Source organism: Anolis carolinensis, chromosome 4 (genome assembly GCF_035594765.1).
Source record: "Anolis carolinensis isolate JA03-04 chromosome 4, rAnoCar3.1.pri, whole genome shotgun sequence".
In the NCBI taxonomy this organism is placed as follows: domain Eukaryota; kingdom Metazoa; phylum Chordata; class Lepidosauria; order Squamata; family Dactyloidae; genus Anolis; species Anolis carolinensis.
The window spans coordinates 20,108,296-20,128,921 of record NC_085844.1 but is presented as its reverse complement, the minus strand read 5'-3'; the positions used below and the strand labels follow the sequence as shown (position 1 = coordinate 20,128,921).

Sequence of the window (20,626 nt, the reverse complement as noted above, 5' to 3'; positions counted from 1 at the left end):
TTTGAATACAAACAGCTAAATATGAAGAAAAACCTACAGAATTTGTGAGAATCACAGACATTCTATTAAATTAAAATTTGTTGAGTTGCTCTCACACAATGAGTAAGTTCAAGACTTTTCTAGCACAAATACTTTCAAGTAAAAGTTGAATTAAGTTTGCTTACTTACCAGTTATATCAATAGGCTCTAAAGCAAATGCTTCTTCTTCATTTGGAACCAGTGTTGTCTGATCAGTCATAGTTGGCAGTGGTTCAACTGGATCTACTGAATCTGGGCTGTCCGGTCCACCCACTGAGAATGAAAGGGTTAAAAAGTAAGTTTCCAAGTGAATTGCAACAGCCAAAATAGCAAATACAAGTGACGTTCTCCACCTTCTGGTGTTCTACAAGAGTCAGCTAATATTTTCTGCCCACTGAACACACACAGTCCTCTTTGGCCAGTTTCTTTGTCCTTTTGGGCTATGGGAAGTTCTCTATATTTCTAAATACCTTGTCAGTGTGACCAAAGTACTAACCTATCCAGAAAAATGAATTATGCACATTGTAGTATTAATATATATAATCACAAATGAAAATGTATATAAGTTCATATAACTATACTTATTTTCAAATTCTCATATTCAAACTATCCCCACACTGACAATTCAAATTTACAGACATTTGTTGCATATAAGTTCTCATGATAAACAAGAAAGGGAGAAAACACAGATCTAAAAAGATCACAAATGAATCAGGCAATAGAGCTGTAGGACTTATTTTCAAAATAGGTACCCATGATTAACTTCAGAAAACCAGCATGAAATATGTGAGGAAAAAAACATTTCTGCAGAACATATTCCTGAAACTATTTTTTCTATGGTATCTAGATTGTTATACTGAAATCACTACAGAACATGAACTTCAAGTTATTCTTTTCAGGATACATGCACTGACAAAGTCTCACATCCATCCGTTAATGAAATAAAATGTTCAACTAGTTGTACTTAAATCACTTAAATATGTCCTTTTCTTTACCTACCAAATATTCTAATTAATAAGGCTCTGAAGGTGTTTCAATATAATGTTTAAACCAAATGTACTCAATTTGTGTGTTCTGAAAACCTCACTGCTAATCAGCATTTTTTTGTAGGGAAGGGAAGAAATTGAGAACTTAGAAAAGTACATTCTTTATCTCTCCAGCCCATCATTAAAACTTAAAATAAGTTTTTACAAGTTACTCAGGGATCACTCTGGTGTTTTGATTTTGATTTATTCAATCAATATACTTTCAAATGAAAATCTGATCCCTGAACTCAATTATTACCACAATGGCCAACCCTAATTGTCAAAACAAAAATATTGTTTAAAGCATTATCCTTGGTTGTTGTAAAAATGCTTTTGGTATCTATTACCATACCAACAGCTGTGCAAGACCACCTCCAACAAAAGAGATGCTACAAGCAAATGCTTGCCCACAAAAAAAGGAAGCCATGAAAAACAACTGGGCATAGCTAATCAAAGCTGTCAAAGACAAAGACTCAGCCACCTTCTGGGGTATCACATCAAACGCCCAAAGATAGGACCGACTGATTGTGGACTCTCATATTCCCCCATGGATCTGGGAGGCAAATCCCCAGGAACTTTATATGGACACCTCTGCTGGAAGAGACCGCCCCAGCCTGGACATAGAAAACCTTCCACTATGGCCTCCTGTAACAGCAACAGAGATCAAGAACTGGTGGCCCAAATATGATCAAGAAAGGCCCCAGGAGAAGATCTTATTCCAGCAGAGGCATCAAGAACAATCTGGAGTTTTGGACCCCTATGCTAGCCTCACTTTTCACATGCATTGACAATTATGTCCAAATCCCCAAGGTCTGGGGGCTTGCAATCATTGTCCCCATCTACAAAAAAAAAACAAAAAAAAAAAAACAGGGGGGGGAGGGGAGGATGACCCTGAAAACTATGGACCAATCAGCCTCCTCAATACAGTCAGTAAGTTATATGCAAGACATCTTCAATGGAAACTCCAGGACTGGCTGGAACAAGAAAGCATACTTGCTGAGGAGCAAGCTGGATTCAGGGAAGGTCGATCCACCCTAGACCAATGTCTGGTATTGCAAAATCTTGTTGAAAAATACTCCTCTCAAAACATATCCTCACTCTATGTCGTCTTTATTGACTTTAAAGAAACATTCAATTCCATCTCTCGGGTCAAACTATGGGAAAAACTGGACAGCTCTACAACCGTTCACCGACTACTTCCCTTAATATGCCTACGTCATGAAGGGACCTCACTGAAAATAAGATGCAACCTCCAGGGCCACCCCACCAAGGCATTTGGAACGAAAAAAGGTGTCAAGCAAGGCTGTACCTTGTACCCTGTACTATTTAATTTTAATATCAACTTCATGGTGGACCATCTTCACAACATGGATTTCCACCCCCCAAAACTGGCAAGAAGACATATTTCCACCTTACTTTATGCAGAGGATGCAGCTGTACTCTCAAGAACACCCAATGGCCTTAAAAGAGCACTGAGCGCACTAACACAATACTGCAAAGCAGATCAACACCAACTTAATTACAATAAAACCAAAATCATGGCTTTTGCCAAAAGACCCAAAAGTCACAGATGGACATAAAATCAAGCAGATCCCATGCTTCAAATGCTTGGGAGTAGTCCTCCAATCCAACAGTGGCAGATGAGACAATGGAGACCATGTAGCCGACATTGCACAGAGGAGCTCAATTGCCATTTTAAAATACCTCAAGTCAAGAGGGGCCCATTTCATACCTGTAGCACTCAAAACTATTTGAAGCCAAGCCTGTATGGTGCCCAGTTACGCCCCTTCTCCAATTTTGCCCCACTAGAGCTGGTACAGTCAAAGTCTCCGAGATCGACCCTGCAAGTACCAAAATATGTTTCCAGTGCCATCCTGCGACTGGAGACAGGTTTCATGAGAGTGGAGGCCAGGGTGTGGGTGGTCATACTCAACTACTGGCTCAGAATATCCCACGCTCCCTTTGGTCTTGCCCCATTGAACATGGAGGATGACTGCCAGTCTACATGGAAACAGGCTGTAGCAACAAAAATCTCATCACTTAACGGAATTTAAATATGAAAATATAAACAACTGTGTTGTTTTGGGCTTTTTTATTTCAGAAGTTTATTATTTTTCATCTTAAGCAACAACCCACGGGAATATGGTCCTTGAATACTTGCCCAGTTTTCTCATGCCAAAGATTTTGCCCTTTCCAATAAAATATAATACACACAAAATGGCTTTAGAGTGATTACTGTAAATATCATTTACATTATCTCTCTTCTGTGTTTAAAGAGAACTGATTCAACACTCACTTGAGGCATTATCATCATCGTCCATATCATCATGGGCAGGTTGTTCAGGCATCATCACTCCCGCCTCTGAAATGGCTGGTGGATCATCAAATATGCCTCCTCCATCATTGTTACTGAGAAGTTTGTCATCTGAAATGGCAACTTAGGAAGGTTAGGATTGGAGAAGGAATAACATATCTTCAATACTGTCAAGACAAAGTTTCACTTGGAAAAATGAAAGAATTCTTTATATATATTAAAATGTAATGTGTGTAATTCCAATGGAGTAAACAAAACCACTGGACTACATCACACCAAATCAGGCATCCACAAGACAGTCATCCAATCTATGTCTTTCCATCAAAAAACCCTATAAAATTAGATCCAAATTGCAGGAAACCCCCCAAAACCAAAAAATTACTAACCACGCATACAGAGAGCCCCCCTCCCCCCACCGGGAAACTTGGTGACGTTAGCCATGTGGGCAGGGCTTCAACGGTGCTGATGGCAAGGCTTCCTTTCCCGCCCCCTTTCCCCCTCAGGAGAGAGTGCCCGTGGTGAGAGGAAGAGAGCCAGAGGCCTTGGAAGGCCTCCCCAGCACAGGAAAGCGGCAGATGACCGGTGAAAGAGGGGAATGGAGCCCCAAATGGCTCTGAGACACACCACACACAACTTGACGCCTCAAAAGACCTCTTCCCACCTGGGGAGGCACCGGACGGGAGGCAGAGGGGAGAATGGAGCCCAACCGGCTTACCCCCAAACTTGAGAAGGGAGAGGGTAGGCGGGGGAATGGAGCCAAACAGCTCCGCAAACAACCCACACCCAACCCAGAGCCACAGAGGCACAAAGACCTCCCCTTGCCCTGGAGAGCAGTGGACGGTATTTATACATGGCTCTCATGTCCCCTTTCAACCTTCTCTTCGGCAGGTAAACAGACCCAACACTTTAAGATGTGCCTCAGAGGGATTATTCATCCTTTTAGTTGCCCTCTTTCTCTGGACACCTCCCACCTCAGAGTCATCATAATCATTACTACTATATTATTGGGTTGCTGTGAACCATAAAAATGAACAAAACCAGGATCCTAGCATTACAAAACTCTACAACCAGGACAGTAAATAAAGAACAACGCTCTTTAAACAGGGGAATACCAAACAGGAAACAACCAGAGCCAGCTAACACCTCCCAACAAAGGATACCCCCCCCCCCAAGGAGGAAACAGCAAGGCTTTGAAACTACAAGGCTATTATATGCAAATAAAGCTGGCCAATTGAAGCATTCATACTTGCCTCAGGCAGACAAGAGTTCTTTCTCCCACCCTAGGCATTATTTCACAAATACACAAACCGCACTTGCATGGCTCCTTCCTACCTAAGGGGATCCTCCGTTGCCCACCTTGAATAGCAGTGAACAGCCTTGATGCTTCAAACACAGGCTGCTTCCCATTACATTACATAACTAAGTATGGCCAGTTTCTAGGGTTTCAAACAAGCAACTTTCCCACCAACTGCTACTAGATCTTCTTAACTGGAAGCATCTTAAAACTGTGGACATTTAGTATGTGATGTGTAAATATACTTTTTGAGAGTTTGGAGATCTGATGTGTGGGCTGCAATGACAGACTAATCTGGTAGATCTAGTTTGCTCAGGTTGCAAGCCATGCACGCTCCATGTCACTGAGCCCAGGTCCATGCATGTTGTTCCACAAAAGTATTCAAGACCTGAAAGAAAAGTTACTTTCCTTCTACTCAATATTTATACTTGGAAAAAAAACAGCCAGCCTGAAGATGGTATAGCACGGAAGCCAAATCATCAGGTCAGAACCAAGAAACCTAATTCAAATCCACACCCATCTATGAATTCTGGAACAAGTTGGCATCTATTTTTAATGTAATTTCAAAAACTGAACTGTAGGGATAGGTTGGCAAAATGATGGCTGTATTATTATAATTATATTTTGAATCTGCTGGGATTTGGTGATAAAAAAAAGAAATAATCAAGACAACTACGGAAAAAATAGGTTGCCTAGAATTTGATACAAATTGAACAAGCCAATAGAGATGTTATGAGCTCAGAGAGAAAAAGAGGTGGAACCTGACATTTAACATCCATGTTCAGCATTTCCTGATCATTTCCTTTTTGCAGGAAATAAAGAGAAAATTGATTATAATGTGAAAGAATGAATAATTCTTACAAGCACAATTTCAAAAGCATAATTTCATGGGATCCAAGCCATTTTGGGGCAGAAGCATGGATCCAGCAACCTCAAGGCAGCAACTCAGCTAAATTGCTGAAGACTGGAATATAATCAAAACAAAGAATGTCTCCACTGATTCAAATTGTGCATATTCTTATGTAGAGATAGTTACTCACAAGCTGAACTTTTTTCCCTATCCACAACTGTGATGACTCATGGGCCTTGTAGTCCTGCTCATGACATTGTAATGCCTGATGAAGAAGAAAACTTGGGTTTTTTACCTTCCCAGTCAGAACTGGAATTTTCTCAGCCAGATCTTTCCCAGGCAGATCTGGGAACCTTGCACCTGCAAGAAAGTTGTGTCCCAGAAGTATGTCAAACAAACCCTGAGCCTACATCTCCCGTGTTCTCTCGCCATGAGTTTTGTAAACAACAGAGGGGTTTGGAAGCAGCTTCGCGCAGGAGTGCGAGAATAGCAGCTAAGAATGTACCCAATTAAGTCTGCTTTTCGTGAGAATCTTTAAGGAGTCAAACATCTGGTCTCAGAGTTTAGCTTTCGTTTCTGGTTCCCAGAGAACTGCTTCGGCGGGAAAGTTAGACTCTATATAGGTGTTTTACCCGCGTAGTAACTTCGCGGAGTCAATTCGTCAGCCTCCGGAGCGAGTTGTGTTTGGACAGCGCGCTCCGATTCAAGCCTCGTTCCTGCTCAAGCCTTGCCTTGTTTCCAGCCTTCGCTCCTGTTTCCCAGCCTTTGTTTACCTACGGACCTTGCCTTGTTTCCCAGGACTAAACCTTGCCTTGTTTCACGGATTTTACCAAGTTATTCCACGGACCTTGTTCTTGTTCCTCGTTACCTTGTTCCACGTTTCAAGCCTTGTTTCAAGTATCAAGTTATTTCCTAGCCTTGCTCAAGTTCATGGACTAAAGGACCTTGTCATCTCCCCTCACTTTGCCTGGCAAAGTGAGTGTTTCGGTTATTGGATTACAACTTTGGACCTTAATATTTCATATTGGACATTGTTTCTTTGGACTAATTTTGACCTTTCCTGAAAGGTCTGCTTCTGGACTAACTTTTACATTTGCTTTTACTAACTTTATATATTTCCTTAATAAAGATATTAGATAGAATCTGGCCTCTGCGTATGGTTATTGGTGCTCTGTAGCCTGGGTCGTGACAACAACCCATTTCCAAAGGGTTCAATTACTAGTATCTTAAACATCCAGTCAACTTTCAGTACTTTGACAGAGGAATTATTTTATTCAGAAGAAAGAAGACTAAATCAATCTCAACAGCTAGGAGAATTTCAAAAACAATTGCCTATTTGCAACGTTTGACAAAACAGAAAACATTGCAACGTATTTTATCAAGGCTTGAGCTGAACTGCAACATTTCTAAAATATTTAAGCTTAATTAAAGCCACATTCATGAAAGAATGTAAGCCTTATGCTAAGCGGAACAAAACTTGAATTGACAACATACCTAGGATTCCCCCATCGTTTCCTTCTCCAAAATTGTCATCCTTGTATTGCTCATCATATTCCAAATGATTAGCTTTCTCATTAAGATGACTGGTGCTCTGCTCAGGCTCCAGTAGAAGGTTGGAGGCACCGGTACTGTCCAACATGTCATCTGGAAATGTACTGTCCTCTCGCATAATTTCACGGTCATCCATTCCAAAGTCACCTATTTTCCATTTAATTATAAATTGAAAAAACTGAGATTGAATATCTTCCATTTAAAACTACTGTACTAAATGTTTCTAATGCTCCACTTCGCAATATTTTGTACTACCACTAGATAATAACCAAGAAGTAATTCCCATGTTGAGTAAATCAAATGGAACTTTATATTGCTTTAACAAGTTTCAATTAATTCAAAAGGTCTACTCTAGATAGAACAAAAAAGTGAGTTAGGCCTACACCCGCATACCTTAGTTTGAAAACATTTACTCACATATTAGTATGAAGTGCTATGAATTTTTACTAGTACATTTAAACAAACTGTAGCATAATCAGTTAAAAAAATCTTGAACTTTGGTACAAGACTCATGAGTTCCATTCAAATTATAAACTGAAAGATTGCAGAATGCTAGTAATAGTGCTATTTTGCGATCTACTAGTTTAATGACAACAGAGATATGTCATTTTGATCAAAGACTGATTAATCACACTAATGTGATCCTTCCCTGTCTATTACCTGTGATTTTCATAATTCAGTGGAGGTACAATTAAAAATTATCATTTAAAGAAGACTCTGCAGGACACTATATGAAGCTTAAGTTAGAAAATACACCTGATTTCACAAACCCTAGCTATTAAGAAACAGGCATATTTATCACATTAGAAAGGCAAGAGGATACTTAAGATGTGATTACATAACTTTATTTGCAGAACAAGAATCAGGTGTCCTTCAAAATATTCCACAATTATCAGAGACCAAGACAATTTTGAAAACTGATTATCTTTGTGTCTTACAGTTTGTAGAAATATGTGATAGTGTATCACAAATCATACAGGCCTGTGAGTTGCTTCCATAGCAATAATAATAGCAGTAACAGAATACAAATGTGTTTGGAATCAAATAATTATACTTTACCAAAATCGTTTTCCTGAAGGATACTGATGTTGCCTACTTCTTCTCGCATTGTAATTTCTTCCACTCTGCTTTGATTTAAACTAAACTGCTGAGCTACATCAATATCACTTTGGGAGGAAAAGAAACAATGTTTTAAAAGACTCCATATTCTGCAGCCATAAAGAAACAGAGGTACTGATATCAGTCCAATGTTACAAAAAAACCCCCCAAAACTAAGGAATACAGTACTAGAAAGTTTCGCTTCATTTGTTCAACAAATATCTGCAAAGATACTATTTTCAGATGTAACTATTTAAATGCTCCAAACTGCTTGAAAGGCATATTTTAATTATTAAGGACTACAAGGCAAAGGATTTTATGCATGTGACAACTCGTGTTTTAGAAAAAGGGTAGCTATCCAATTATACACTTCAAAGGCAACTGAAATAAATGAACAACATTTAAAGGTGACAATTATGATTCACTGCTACCAAAATTATGTAACAGAAGTGTGATAGGATTCAGTATTCAAGGCTTGATTTCTAATAGGTTATGCAAGGAGCATTCTCTCAGTGGATTGCTTTGCACTTCCTAAATCCCACAAAATCAACAAGCAAATGTCTATTATACCAATATTAATTCTCTCAGATAATAAAGTTACAGTCAGTAAGTTGCTTACTCTAGATCTGGCAAGGGCTGGTCAAAATCATGAAATTCTTCCGGTAAAGTGATAGCATTATATGCAGCTTCTCTATTTTCTTCAGGCAAATCAACCACACCTTAAAAAAAGGGTTATTACGTAAGTATAAAGTGGTACTTCTGAAGGAAAAGCAACAATCTCAGCACTTAAGTTATCATTGTATGTGTTTTAATAGCCAATTAAATACTTTACCAGAATGGGGAAGAAATCTGTTTAAAACGTCTATGTTACGAAATTACAGTTAAGTCCCACTGTACATAACAGACCTAAACATGCATGAAGAACATCTGTTTAATCTCTATTCTGTGAATTTTAATATGTATTTTGTAGAAATATTTTAACATGTATATTTTATAGAATGTTTAGATGATTGTGTTTTTAGACATGCTGTAACTCGCCTCAAGAAGAGGCAGGTTAGAAATAAAATTATTATTACCATTATTATTGTTCAAAAATACAGCAGTAAGTATGCTGCAACAACTGCAGATTCCAGGGCAATTGTTATTTATGCTGTAGCATTAAGTTTGCAAACAGTAAGTACACAACCTGGACGAAAAGCCATCTTGATCTTAATGAATGCTTCATTACAATCCGCAAGGAGGTATTTAGCTTTCCGGTGGTAGATTCTAACAACTCCCAATAAAAGATGTCCTGAAGTACGAAGAGCCATCTTCACCTGCAAAATGCATTACCATTAGTACTTAGCAATCATATACATCCAAGAAATGGTTTAATTGGAATACAAATCACTCTTGAATTCACAAATAACAATGTTTTTGGCAGTCATGTTTAATTTGTCAATATTTTGGAAAATCAGTCTTTTTTATATCTCCAACATCATGGTGGTGGTTTGTAAATTTCTTTAATAATATTTAATATTCATTTCTAAATACAGACATTCCCCTGTGGTGGCCAACAGAAATTTTAATGCTAATGAGTGCAAAAGTGTTTACAGAATTCTATTCATCTCTGACTAGATTACTAGATTACAAAATTTAAATTGCCTCTTAAAGTTTTATTTTATTTTTTCCAACTTTCACCCAAAAAGATTGAAAACAGAGTAATTAAAATATATTAAAAATAAAAGCAATTTAAAAGCACATGAACCAAAAAATACAGCACCCACTTACAGACATAACTCACTAATACAGGCTTGACTCCAGACCACCACCATATTAAAGTGAGTCACAGCCATTTTTACTTGCTTGTTCATAAAAGAGCCAAAAACATATTTATGTTATTGTTTATTATATTTGCAATAGCACTAAGCCTAAAACCCCAACGTAAATGTAAAACTAATACAGAATTGCGAGAACATGATGCTGAGACATTAGTACACAAATCCTATAAACAGACTGAGTGGGTAACAACATGGCACCATACAGCAAGCATAAGTTTTTAAAAACACCACTGTACACCATTTTACTATGCCACTGTTTAATAGGACTTGAGCTTCAATGGATTTTGGTAACCACTGGGGTCCTGAAACTAGACCCTAGTGGATACCAAGGGCCCACTATTAGAACTGGGAGACGAGTCTTTCCTGAATAACCAAAACCTGGGCAGCCTTGTATAAGAGAATATGATATTTTAGATTGCTTGAAGCCATACGAAGTTTTATAGGTGACAACAAGTAACTTAAATTTTACCCAAAAAACAACTAGCAAGTGAGTTATGTGCTCTATCCTAAGCAGGCCTGGTCAATAATTTAGCAACAGCTTTTTGAGACAGGTGAAATTTCCATAATGTTACAAAGGGAAGCTTTACATGAAGTATTTTACAGTAAATCCACACAAGCTGGAAATAAAACCTATGTCATCTTTGAGAGATCAGGCTTACATCTGTTTTGAAAGCTCTAAGGCAGAGCTTTCCAAACATTTGATGCTGGTGACACACTTTTAAGACAGGCATCATTTTGTGATACAGTATCCAGTTTTTTATTATAATATCATAAAAACATTTCATTCATATATGTAAAAACATATGCATGCAAGTTTGTACTGCTTATTTCACACTGACTCAAGAGATTTCTTGGTACATTTGCATGGCACACCGATGCACTGCAGGCAACACAAAGTTTGGAAAGCCATGGTTTAGGGAAATGTATTTGACCCAATCCTCCCATCTACCATAGGACACATAAATAAAAATTAAATTGAAAAAAATGATAATCGAAACCCAATTAGGCTAAATCTAACTGCTAATCCAAACCAGACCAGCTCCAAAATGGAAACATAGTAATTCAACATTTGTATAAAACTCATTAATTTAATGGGACTATTCTAAATAAAAACTGTAACTGGATTCAGTTCATTATTTTTATATCTAGAGTAATTCTGCAAGGAATACCTTTGGTGAGATGATGCTCTCCACACTGCTTTCCAAGTTGCATTCGAAGACATGGGCTTTGGTTAGTTTTTTATCCCAGTGGGCCGCCAGCCAAATTTTGGCAAGCGGCCCACGCTTGCTGAGGACAAAGTGAGCATAGAACATTGTGTCTACTCTCTATGAAACAATCTGAAAAAAAGAATAAAAATTATGTAAAAAATTATGTAAAAAAATAATTTTTACAAGTAACTTTATAGAAACAATTTCTCCTAGTTATCAAGTATAGTTTACATTGTTAAATTGTTTCAAACAAAATACCTAATAGCAAGCAGCATGAATGATGTTTGATTTGTTCTTTGGAAATACTAGGTCCTACAAATAGGAACTGAGTGCCGACGTGTACAAAATGACAGGTTACAGACTGTATTATGCAGCTATCCCTACATCTTTTTCACTCACATTGTAAGTTATTATGTATGCCTTCTGATTTTTTACATATATATAAAATACCAATCTAAACCCATGGTTTAGATCCAAACTAGATCACTAGAATAATGAGATCCAACTGTCTATCTCAAGCCTGAAAAGCAAGGCATGTTTGTCAAACCGAACAAGTTAGCAGATCAGAAACCCTATCTACAGTTCCACATTACACATAAAGTTGTTTCCACAAAGAACCCAATTTCCCCTTCCAATGAAGAAACAGCAATACTAGTGTATTTTCAGTCCTTTCATTTTTTAAAAAGAATATCACAAAATGGGTGCAACTGGAGTGTCACATCCTTTAAAATGGTTAGTCAGCTCTCCACATTCACTGGGGTTGGGACACAAGACCCGCATGAAGGTAGAAAAACCTTTAATAAAAACATGGTATTTTTAACCTGAAAAGAACCTCTCTTCTCTAGAATTTTCTATATTTATAGATCCTCCAGTCCCATTCTACAGTCAACTTCTGTACGAAGTTGACCAAAGAATCGCCCTACAAATACCTAGAGCAAGCATGGGCAAACCCACCCTCCGGGTGTTTTTGACTTCAACTCCCACAATTCCTAACAACCGGTAAACTGCCTGAGATTTCTGGGAGTTTAAGTCCAAAACACCCAGAGGACCGCAGTTTGCCCATGCCTGAACTAGAGAATATATGTATTCAGTCACATGCAGAGCAGCAATGGAGGCTGTGACAAATACAGCAATCTGCTAATAATCAAATCTGTGAATGCTTAACCCACAAATGTGGAGGGATATCTATATGTTATGAGCCATCTTCAGTCTCATGTAGGAAGTAAGGCAGGATACAAAATCTGTGTAAAAGGGCCCTTCCAGACAGGCCCTATATCCCAGGATCTGACGCCAGGTTTTCTGCTTTAACCTGGATTACATGAGTCCCCACTGCCAGATAATCTAGAATAAACAGAAAATCTAGGATCAAATCCTGGGATATAGGGCCTGTCTGGAAGTGCTCTAAATGTCCTAAATAAAATCAATACAATTGATGGCCAGCACCATATATAACCCGCTACAAAACATAAATTATGTATATTGAACCTTTTATTAAATTGTGAAGATAGGTAACAGTACAATGGCAAGAATGCCCAGTGTACATCAAAATCCCTTTACCCATATTTTGTCATGCTGTAGGGGTGCCAACTGTGTACCAGTCACTTTGCAGACTCCCCTACAAAACCATGTAACACTGGATACAGCCATTATGGAACTATCCAGTTCTAATTCCCACGTGTTTAAATAAGTCCACTTAGAGAAATGTAACTTCCATACAGCACTTGTTGTTTTCTGTAATTCCGGTTACAATTGCTATCTATATGGTGCTACCTGCAGAAGGGTGAAGACACAAATTAGGTAATTAGGAAACCATCACGCCTACCATGTGATTACAGAAATTGCCAAGCATCTAGCAAGAACAAGAACCAGCTAATAGTTTGATATCATGGGTTTGGGATAAAAACACTACTATTTTTTCTTTCTATTTTTACACTTTTTTCACCAGGGCAGCCATCACTCCTTCCCCAAGATTAAAGCAGATTCCTATGCACCCCTACTCCTGCCAACCTAGCAGTTCAAAAACATGCAAATGTGAGTAGATCAATAGGTACCACTCCAGCGGGAAGGTAATGGCGCGCCATGCAGTCATGCCGGCCACATGGCCTTGGAGATGTCTATGGACAACACCGGCTCTTCGGCTTAGAAATGGAGATGAGCACCAACCCCCAGAGTAGGTCACGACTGGACTTTACCTTTACCATTATGCACCTCTACACCCACATGTCACAATCCTCCTCTTTCTCTTGACCTTACAGGTCAGAGCATCCTGTGATAAGACACAAATTCATCTGCACCTGTGGAAGCCTGGAAACATACATTAGATGAAATTACGCTGGTCTTGGTCTATCAGCCATTCCCACCTCCCAATATTTTAGGAAAACTAAGTCCATTGGCAAGGTCATTCTGTTCAGAGCATAGTATTCAGGCATCAATATTTCAATTTTCTAATAATCATGGGAATATTATTCAGAAGTGCTATTTTAAACTTGCTTTAATCAATTACACAGCCTATAATGCAAAATACAGTATTTTGCATCGTTTGAAAGACAGCAAATAAAAACCTTCGCGCTTCAACTCTACCATGCAATAATCCACTATTAGAGAATTTCCAGCAGAATCCTGTACATATTCACTCTGAAATAGGTTTCACGGTTCAATGGGATACAGTCCAATGAACACGGAAATCAATCTTCTATTATTTCTTAAAATACTGCCAAATCACTAGGAATGAGGCAGTGTAAGGAAAGGATATGGTAATTCAGCAATTTCAATCAGCCAGCACTGAGTTCATTTTTTTCTTAAAACAATGCCAAAACATGGAAATAACAAAAAAGCATCCTAAGAAAAGGAGGATTTCATAATTTCTATGATCTCAGAGTTCAAGTTTTTATAAGAAATAAGGAAAACAGTATTGCCTGCTCTCTGAACCCATGGGTTCTGTATGCACCAGTGGTTCTCAACCTGAAAACAGGAGCAGAATTCAAAATGATCTTAACAGACTAGAGAGATGGGCCCAACTAATAAAATGAAGTTCAACAGGGACAAATACAAGATACTTCAGCAGAAAAAAATGGAATGCAAAGATACAGAATGGGGGGGGGGGGGGGGGTGCCTGGCTCGACAGCAGTACCTGCGAAAAAGATCTTGGAGTCATCGTGGACAACAAGTTAAGCATGAGCCAACAATGTGATGCGGCAGCTTAAAAAGCCAATGGGATTTTGGCCAGCATCAATAGGAGTATAGTGTCTAGATCTAGGGAAGTCATGCTACCCCTCTATTCTGCTTTGGTCAGACCACACCTGGAATCACACTGTGTCCAATTCGGGGCACCGCAATTGAAGGGAGATGTTGGCAAGCTGGAGGAGGAGGGCAACTAAAATGATCAAGGGTCTGGAAAACAAGCCCTATGAGGAGCGGTTTAAAGAGCTGGGCATGTTTAGCCTGCAGAAGAGAAGGCTGAGAGGAGACATGATAGCCATGTACAAATATGTGAGAGGAAGTCATAGGGAGGAGGGAGCAAGCTTGTTTTTTGCTGCCCTGGAGACTAGAATGTGGAACAATGGCTTTAAACTACGGGAAAGGAGATTCCACCTGAACATCGAACTTCCTCACTCTGAGAGCTGTTTGGCAGCGGAACTCTCCCCGGACTGTGGTGGAGACTCCTTCTTTGGAGTCTTTTAAGCAGAGGCTGGATGGCCATCTGTCGGAGGTGCTTTGAATGCGATTCCTGCTTCTTGGCAGGGGGTTTGACTGGATGACCCATGAGATCTCTTCCAACTCTATTATTCTATGATTCTATTATTCTGTGTGGATCCTCAGGTGTTTTGGCCTACAGCTTCCAGAAATCCCAGCCAGTTTATCAGCTGTCAAGATCTCTGGGAGTTGAAGACCAAAACATCTGGGGACCCACAGGCTGAGGACTACTGGTATACACAGATTCAATAATCTACAGCTAGAAAGTATTTCTTTAAAAGTCCAAAAGGCAAACCAGAATTTTGCCATTTTATATAAGAAAGTGTGGTGAACAGAGGCACATATAGCAAAACACCACAGAGTGTGAACCCTTCCCTATGCTGTCCAAAGCTAAATATATTTGACTGGAGTTACATTTTTAAAAGTACTTGTTCCAACTTACATACAAATTCAACTTAAGACCAAACCTACAGAACCTATCTTGTTAGTAACTTAAGGACTGCCTGTACTGGGGGGTAAATGGCCTAAATCAGAGCAAGGCAACCTTATGATTGCAAAAAGTAGGATTTAGTCATTTAAAGATCCTCTTTAGGAAAAGAAGGGAACTAGGATATCCGAGAAGGCAACCCCCTTTGCATCACACAGATTTTAATTGATTTGTCATTTAATTCTATTGTAGAGATCTCTATTCAAATCAGTATTCGGCCATGAAGGTTTGCATGCCTACTGAGTGTTCTGGGCATTATTTTCATTTGATTTGATTTCTCCTATTCCCTTCCCTAGATTGACAAACAATCTATACAGGGCGTCCCAAAAGTCTCTATACAGGAAACATTAACAAACCCATACTGTATTTCCTTTAAATATTTGTATAGTTATATGTGGAATTTGCTTCAAAAAGTATCAAATTCATCTGAACAAATCTGACAGGAATTTAGAGGGGGGGGGAATGTGATGAGGACATGCATTCTTTGGTTATAAAATGCCAATGTGATTTGATACACTGTGATAGTTCTGACAATATGCTGCCAATGAGAACTCATTTTTCAATTACATATTTTAATGTTATATGTCTATTAATATGTCTATTACGATTTTATTTTTGTTTATGTATCATGATTTACTGATTTGTTGGTTGATGAATGTTGGTGTCTTGGCTGGTCAAGTATTATGATGTATACTGTATTTTTTATTACCGTGTTTCCCCGAAAATAAGACAGTGTCTTATATTAATTTTTGCTCCCAAAGATACACTAGGTCCTATTTTGGGGGGGGTGGCGGCTTATTTTTCCATGAAGAATTCACATTTATTGTTGAACAAAAAAATGAACATTTATTATATACTGTACAGTAGTTGTCATCACAAACCAGCATAGCCAGACAAACTGAATCCTATCAAGAATTTCTTATTACTACCATTATTTCCACGAGTAACAATCTATGGTACATACATTTACCGATCCTGCATGCTCTGGTGTTCGGTTTGGTGGGCATGCTTCCAAACACAAACCTTGCTAGGTCTTACTTTTGGGGGAGGCCTTATATTTAGCAATTCAACAAAACCTCTACTAGGTCTTGTTTTCTGAGGATGTCTTATTTTTGGGGAAACTGGGTATAAGTCGCCTCAAATCCTTTTGGGGAGAGGGGGCAGACTATAAATAAAGTTTATTATAATTATGATTTTGTAAAGTAATGCTTTTTAGCTGGCATTGCCCCCCATGTGCAACGGAAAGTTGCAGCCAAATGTGAGAGAAATAAGGTTGAACACTGTGAAAGACATCCACTGCATTGCTATGAGCCTCTTCCCAGTAGACTCAGATCAAGGGAAAGTTTCATGAGAACCACCACTCCTCTTAATGTTCCACCAGCAAGTGCAAAAATATCCCTGTGGGCAGAAAAATCAGGACATTCCAACTGTATACCCCCCCCCCCCCCCAATGAGGGCCATCTTCCAGGGGCAAACCAAGAATGGGCCACTTGGAAGTCCCTGAACCGTTTCGGAAGTGCCCAAACACGAATCAAGGAACATGAAAGGCGGAACATGAAAGGAACTGCAGACTCATTCAACCAGAGAAGTCAGCCATAGAAGACTAGTTGATGACTAGCCTGGACACAGCATATTTGAGAACACAGAAATGCTGCACCACTCTAGCAACCACCATGTCAGACTACACAGAGAAGCCATTGAAATCCACAAGCATGTGGACAATTTCAAAAGAAAGGAGGAAACCATGAAAATGAACAAAATTTGGCTACCAGTATTAAAAAAAACCCTCTAAAATCAGGACAGTAAATATAGAACACTCAGAAGACAGGGGAACTCCAGACAAGAAACAATCAAGATCCGTTAACACCTCCCAACAAAGGATTCCCCCAGGCAAGAAGCAGCCAGGCTTTGAATCTGCAAGGCCATTCAATGCGATCAATTGCAACATTCACACTTGCCTCAGACAAGAGTTCTTTCTCCCAATCTAGACTTTCCACAGATATATAAACCTCATTTGCCTAGTTTCCAACAGACCTCACAACTTCTGAGGATGCCTGCCATAGATGTGAGCAAAACGTAAGGAGTGAATGCTTCTGGAACATGGCCAGACGGCCCAAAAAACTCACAGCCACCCAGGGGTTAGGCTGCTGGGAATCGTAGGAGTTGGAGTCCAAAACACTTGGAGGGCCAAAGTTTGTCCATGCCTGATCTAGAAGAAGCCTCCACCTTGTGCGACTGTAGAGCAGAACAGTCCACTTGCCCAACATGCCCTGCCTCATGAACAGAGGAAGAACTGTTTAAAGCTACAGACAATGCGGTCGCTCTTGCCCGGTTTTGCTCTGAAATTATGTAGCCGCTCGTGTTCCCTCTATTTTATCGGTTGTATACTTGTTTATTTATGTGATGATTTTGACAGGAAATAAATACATTACTATACTTTTTTGAATTCGGCACCTTTCGGGATTTTCCGATTTTTGATTTTGGGGACACTCACATTTTAAAAAGTTGTATGTTGTACTTTTCAAAATGGCCCTGTTTTGTCCCCATGACGAGATGTGCTAGATTCGAATAAATACAAACATAATCATGAATCAATGTCTTTCATGGCAAAGCAAGACTTCCACCAACTAACTGCCAGCCTCGAGGCCGCACTGGGTGGAAAAGCTGGTTTAATTCGGATCAGTAAAGGCCCCCAAAGCCTTGAGGGAGCGAAACGTGAAAGGCTCCCCGGCAGAGGCCGCCCAGGCCCGGCCCTCCTCGCCACGCAAAGCCCCTTCCCCTCTGGCGCCGCGGCCTAGGCCTCTCCGGCCTCGCTCTGCGCGCCTTCTTTCTCCGCGCCTCGGCCTCTCACCTCAGCTCCGCCGCGGCCTCCGAGGGCTTCGGGCGGTGGGAAGCCTTCCGGGCCGCCGCCGCCAACGCCGCTCCCTTCTCCTTAGTCTCCTCTCTCCCTCCCCCTCCTGCCGAGGCGACTCAAACAAACAAGATGGCCGCGCTCTCTTCCTTCCTGCCGCCCAAACCAGCCGTTCAAAAATCGGCAGGATGTTTACCGTTAAAAGAAGGGAGGGGGGAGAAATGAGAGACAGGGAAGTCCCTACTGCGCCTGCGCGGTGGAGCACGTTTCCTTGTAATACTGTACAGAGCGGAAGGCGGATATGCCCAGTGAAGAATGCCCCCTTCACAATGCTACACGGGGAGATGGGAGGGCCTAATGCGCCTGCGCGGGAGAGCACGCTCTCTCATTATACTGTACGGAAAAATACAGCATTGACGTCGGCCAATCGAATCGAGCAAAAAAAAAAAAAAAGGCTTTCTGAGACTATTGGCTGAAGGAGAAGGCTATGAAATGCAATAATTGGAGGAGGGGCCTGAATTGAGCTCCGCATGTAGTGTTCGACGCATGCGCGGTTTTTCAGCTTCTCTGCTTTGAATTGGGTTGTTTGAGTCCACACTGCTACGTAACCTAGTTCAAAGCAGATAAAACTGGATTTCATACAGCTGTATGAAAGGGGCTTCTGATAACCCAGACCCCTTCCACGCAGTTGAATAAAATCCCACAGGGCCCTTCCACACAACCATATAACCCAGAATACCAAGACAGATAATCCACAATATCTGCTTTGAATTGAGTTATCTGAGTCCACACTGCCATATAACCCAGCTCAAGGCAGATATTGCGGGATTTTCTGTCTTGATATTCTGGGGCCTCTTCCACACAATCATGTAACCCAGATTATCTGCTTTGAACTGGGTTATCTTGAGTCCACATTGCCATATATTCCAGTGCAAAGCAGATAATGTGAGGTTTTATTCAGCTGTGTGGAAGGGGCCTGAGCCCCCTTCTACACTGCCATATAAAATCCAGATTATCTGCTTTGAATATGGCAGTGTAGAGTCATATAATCCAGACTACCAAATCAGATAATCCAGATTATCTGCTTTGAACTGGATTATATGACTCTACACTGCCATATAATCCAGTGTAGAAAGGGCACAGTACAGTAGAGTCTCACTTATCCAAGCTAAACGGGCCAGCAGAACCTTGGATAAGCGAATATCTTGGATAATAAGGAGGGATTAAGGAAAAGCCTATTAAACATCAAATTAGGTTATGATTTTACAAATTAAGCACCAAAACATCATGTTATACAACAAATTTGACAGAAAAAGTAGTTCAATACGCAGTAATGTTATGTTGTAATTACTCTATTTACAAATTTAGCACCAAAATATGATACAGTAGAGTCTCACTTATCCAACACTTGCTTATCCAAGGTTCTGGATTATCCAACGCATTTTTGTAGTCAATGTTTTCAATACATCATGATATTTTGGTGCTAAATTCGTAAATACAGTAATTACTACATAGCATTACTGCATATTGAACTACTTTTTCTGTCAAATTTGTTGTATAACATGATGTTTTGGTGCTTAATTTGTAAAATCATAACCTAATTTGATGTTTAATAGGCTTTTCCTTAATCCCTCCTTATTATCCAACATATTTGCTTATCCAACATTCTGCCAGCCCGTTTATGTTGGATAAGTGAAACTCTACTGTATATTGAAAACATTGACTACAAAAATGCCTTGGATAATTCAGAACCTTGGATAAGCGAGTTTTGGATAAGTGAGACTCTACTGTAATAGCAAATTGGAAAATATTAAACAATTGGTGTATCTTCTACACCATAGAATTAATGCAGTCTGACACCGCTTTCACTGCCATGACTCAATACTATGGAATCATGGGAGTTATAAGGAGCCCTTGGTGGTGCAGTGGGTTAAACCCTTGTGCTGGTGGGACTGCTGACTTGAAGGTTGGGTTGCTGACCTGAAGGTTGCTGGTTCGATTCCAACTCGGGGAGAGCGTGGATGAGCTCCTTCTGTCAGCTCCAGCTCCATGTGGGGACATGAGAGAAACCTTCCACAAGGATGGTAAAAACATCCAGGCGTCCCCTGGGCAATGTCCTTGCAGACAGCCAATTCTTTCATACCAGAAGTGGCTTGCTGTTTCTCACGCCGCTCCTGACATTAAAAAAATGAGAGTTGTAGCTTGGTAGGGCACTAGCTCTTTTTATCAGAGAAGGCTGAAGGCCTTGCAGAACTACAATTCCCATGAAAAACAATCATAGTGTGTTTTCATTTTTCATTCTATTTCTTTCTAGGAAGCAAAAACAGTTTTTCACGGGCTTCTGGTTCCAATGTTCTCATAATAATACAACATTTTGGAGGGAAACTTTCCAACCCTTCCCCAAGATTAAAACCATG

General features: G+C 39.9%; 1 protein-coding gene across 1 annotated transcript in view; it reads right to left on the bottom strand.

Moving 5' to 3' along the window:
- Nucleotides 1–18,472, bottom strand: part of rad21 (RAD21 cohesin complex component) — a 28,635-nt gene extending 10,163 nt beyond the window's left edge. The window contains exons 1-8 of the mRNA XM_003219448.4: nucleotides 18,210–18,472; nucleotides 11,140–11,307; nucleotides 9,337–9,466; nucleotides 8,770–8,869; nucleotides 8,112–8,218; nucleotides 6,996–7,199; nucleotides 3,340–3,468; nucleotides 169–291 (exon numbers count right to left, since the gene is read on the bottom strand). Of these exons, the coding sequence (XP_003219496.1) occupies nucleotides 169–291; nucleotides 3,340–3,468; nucleotides 6,996–7,199; nucleotides 8,112–8,218; nucleotides 8,770–8,869; nucleotides 9,337–9,466; nucleotides 11,140–11,283 (937 nt within the window). The 5' untranslated portion in view covers nucleotides 11,284–11,307; nucleotides 18,210–18,472. The remainder of the gene's footprint in view (nucleotides 1–168; nucleotides 292–3,339; nucleotides 3,469–6,995; nucleotides 7,200–8,111; nucleotides 8,219–8,769; nucleotides 8,870–9,336; nucleotides 9,467–11,139; nucleotides 11,308–18,209) is intronic.
- Between the last annotated feature and the right edge of the window lie 2,154 nt (nucleotides 18,473–20,626).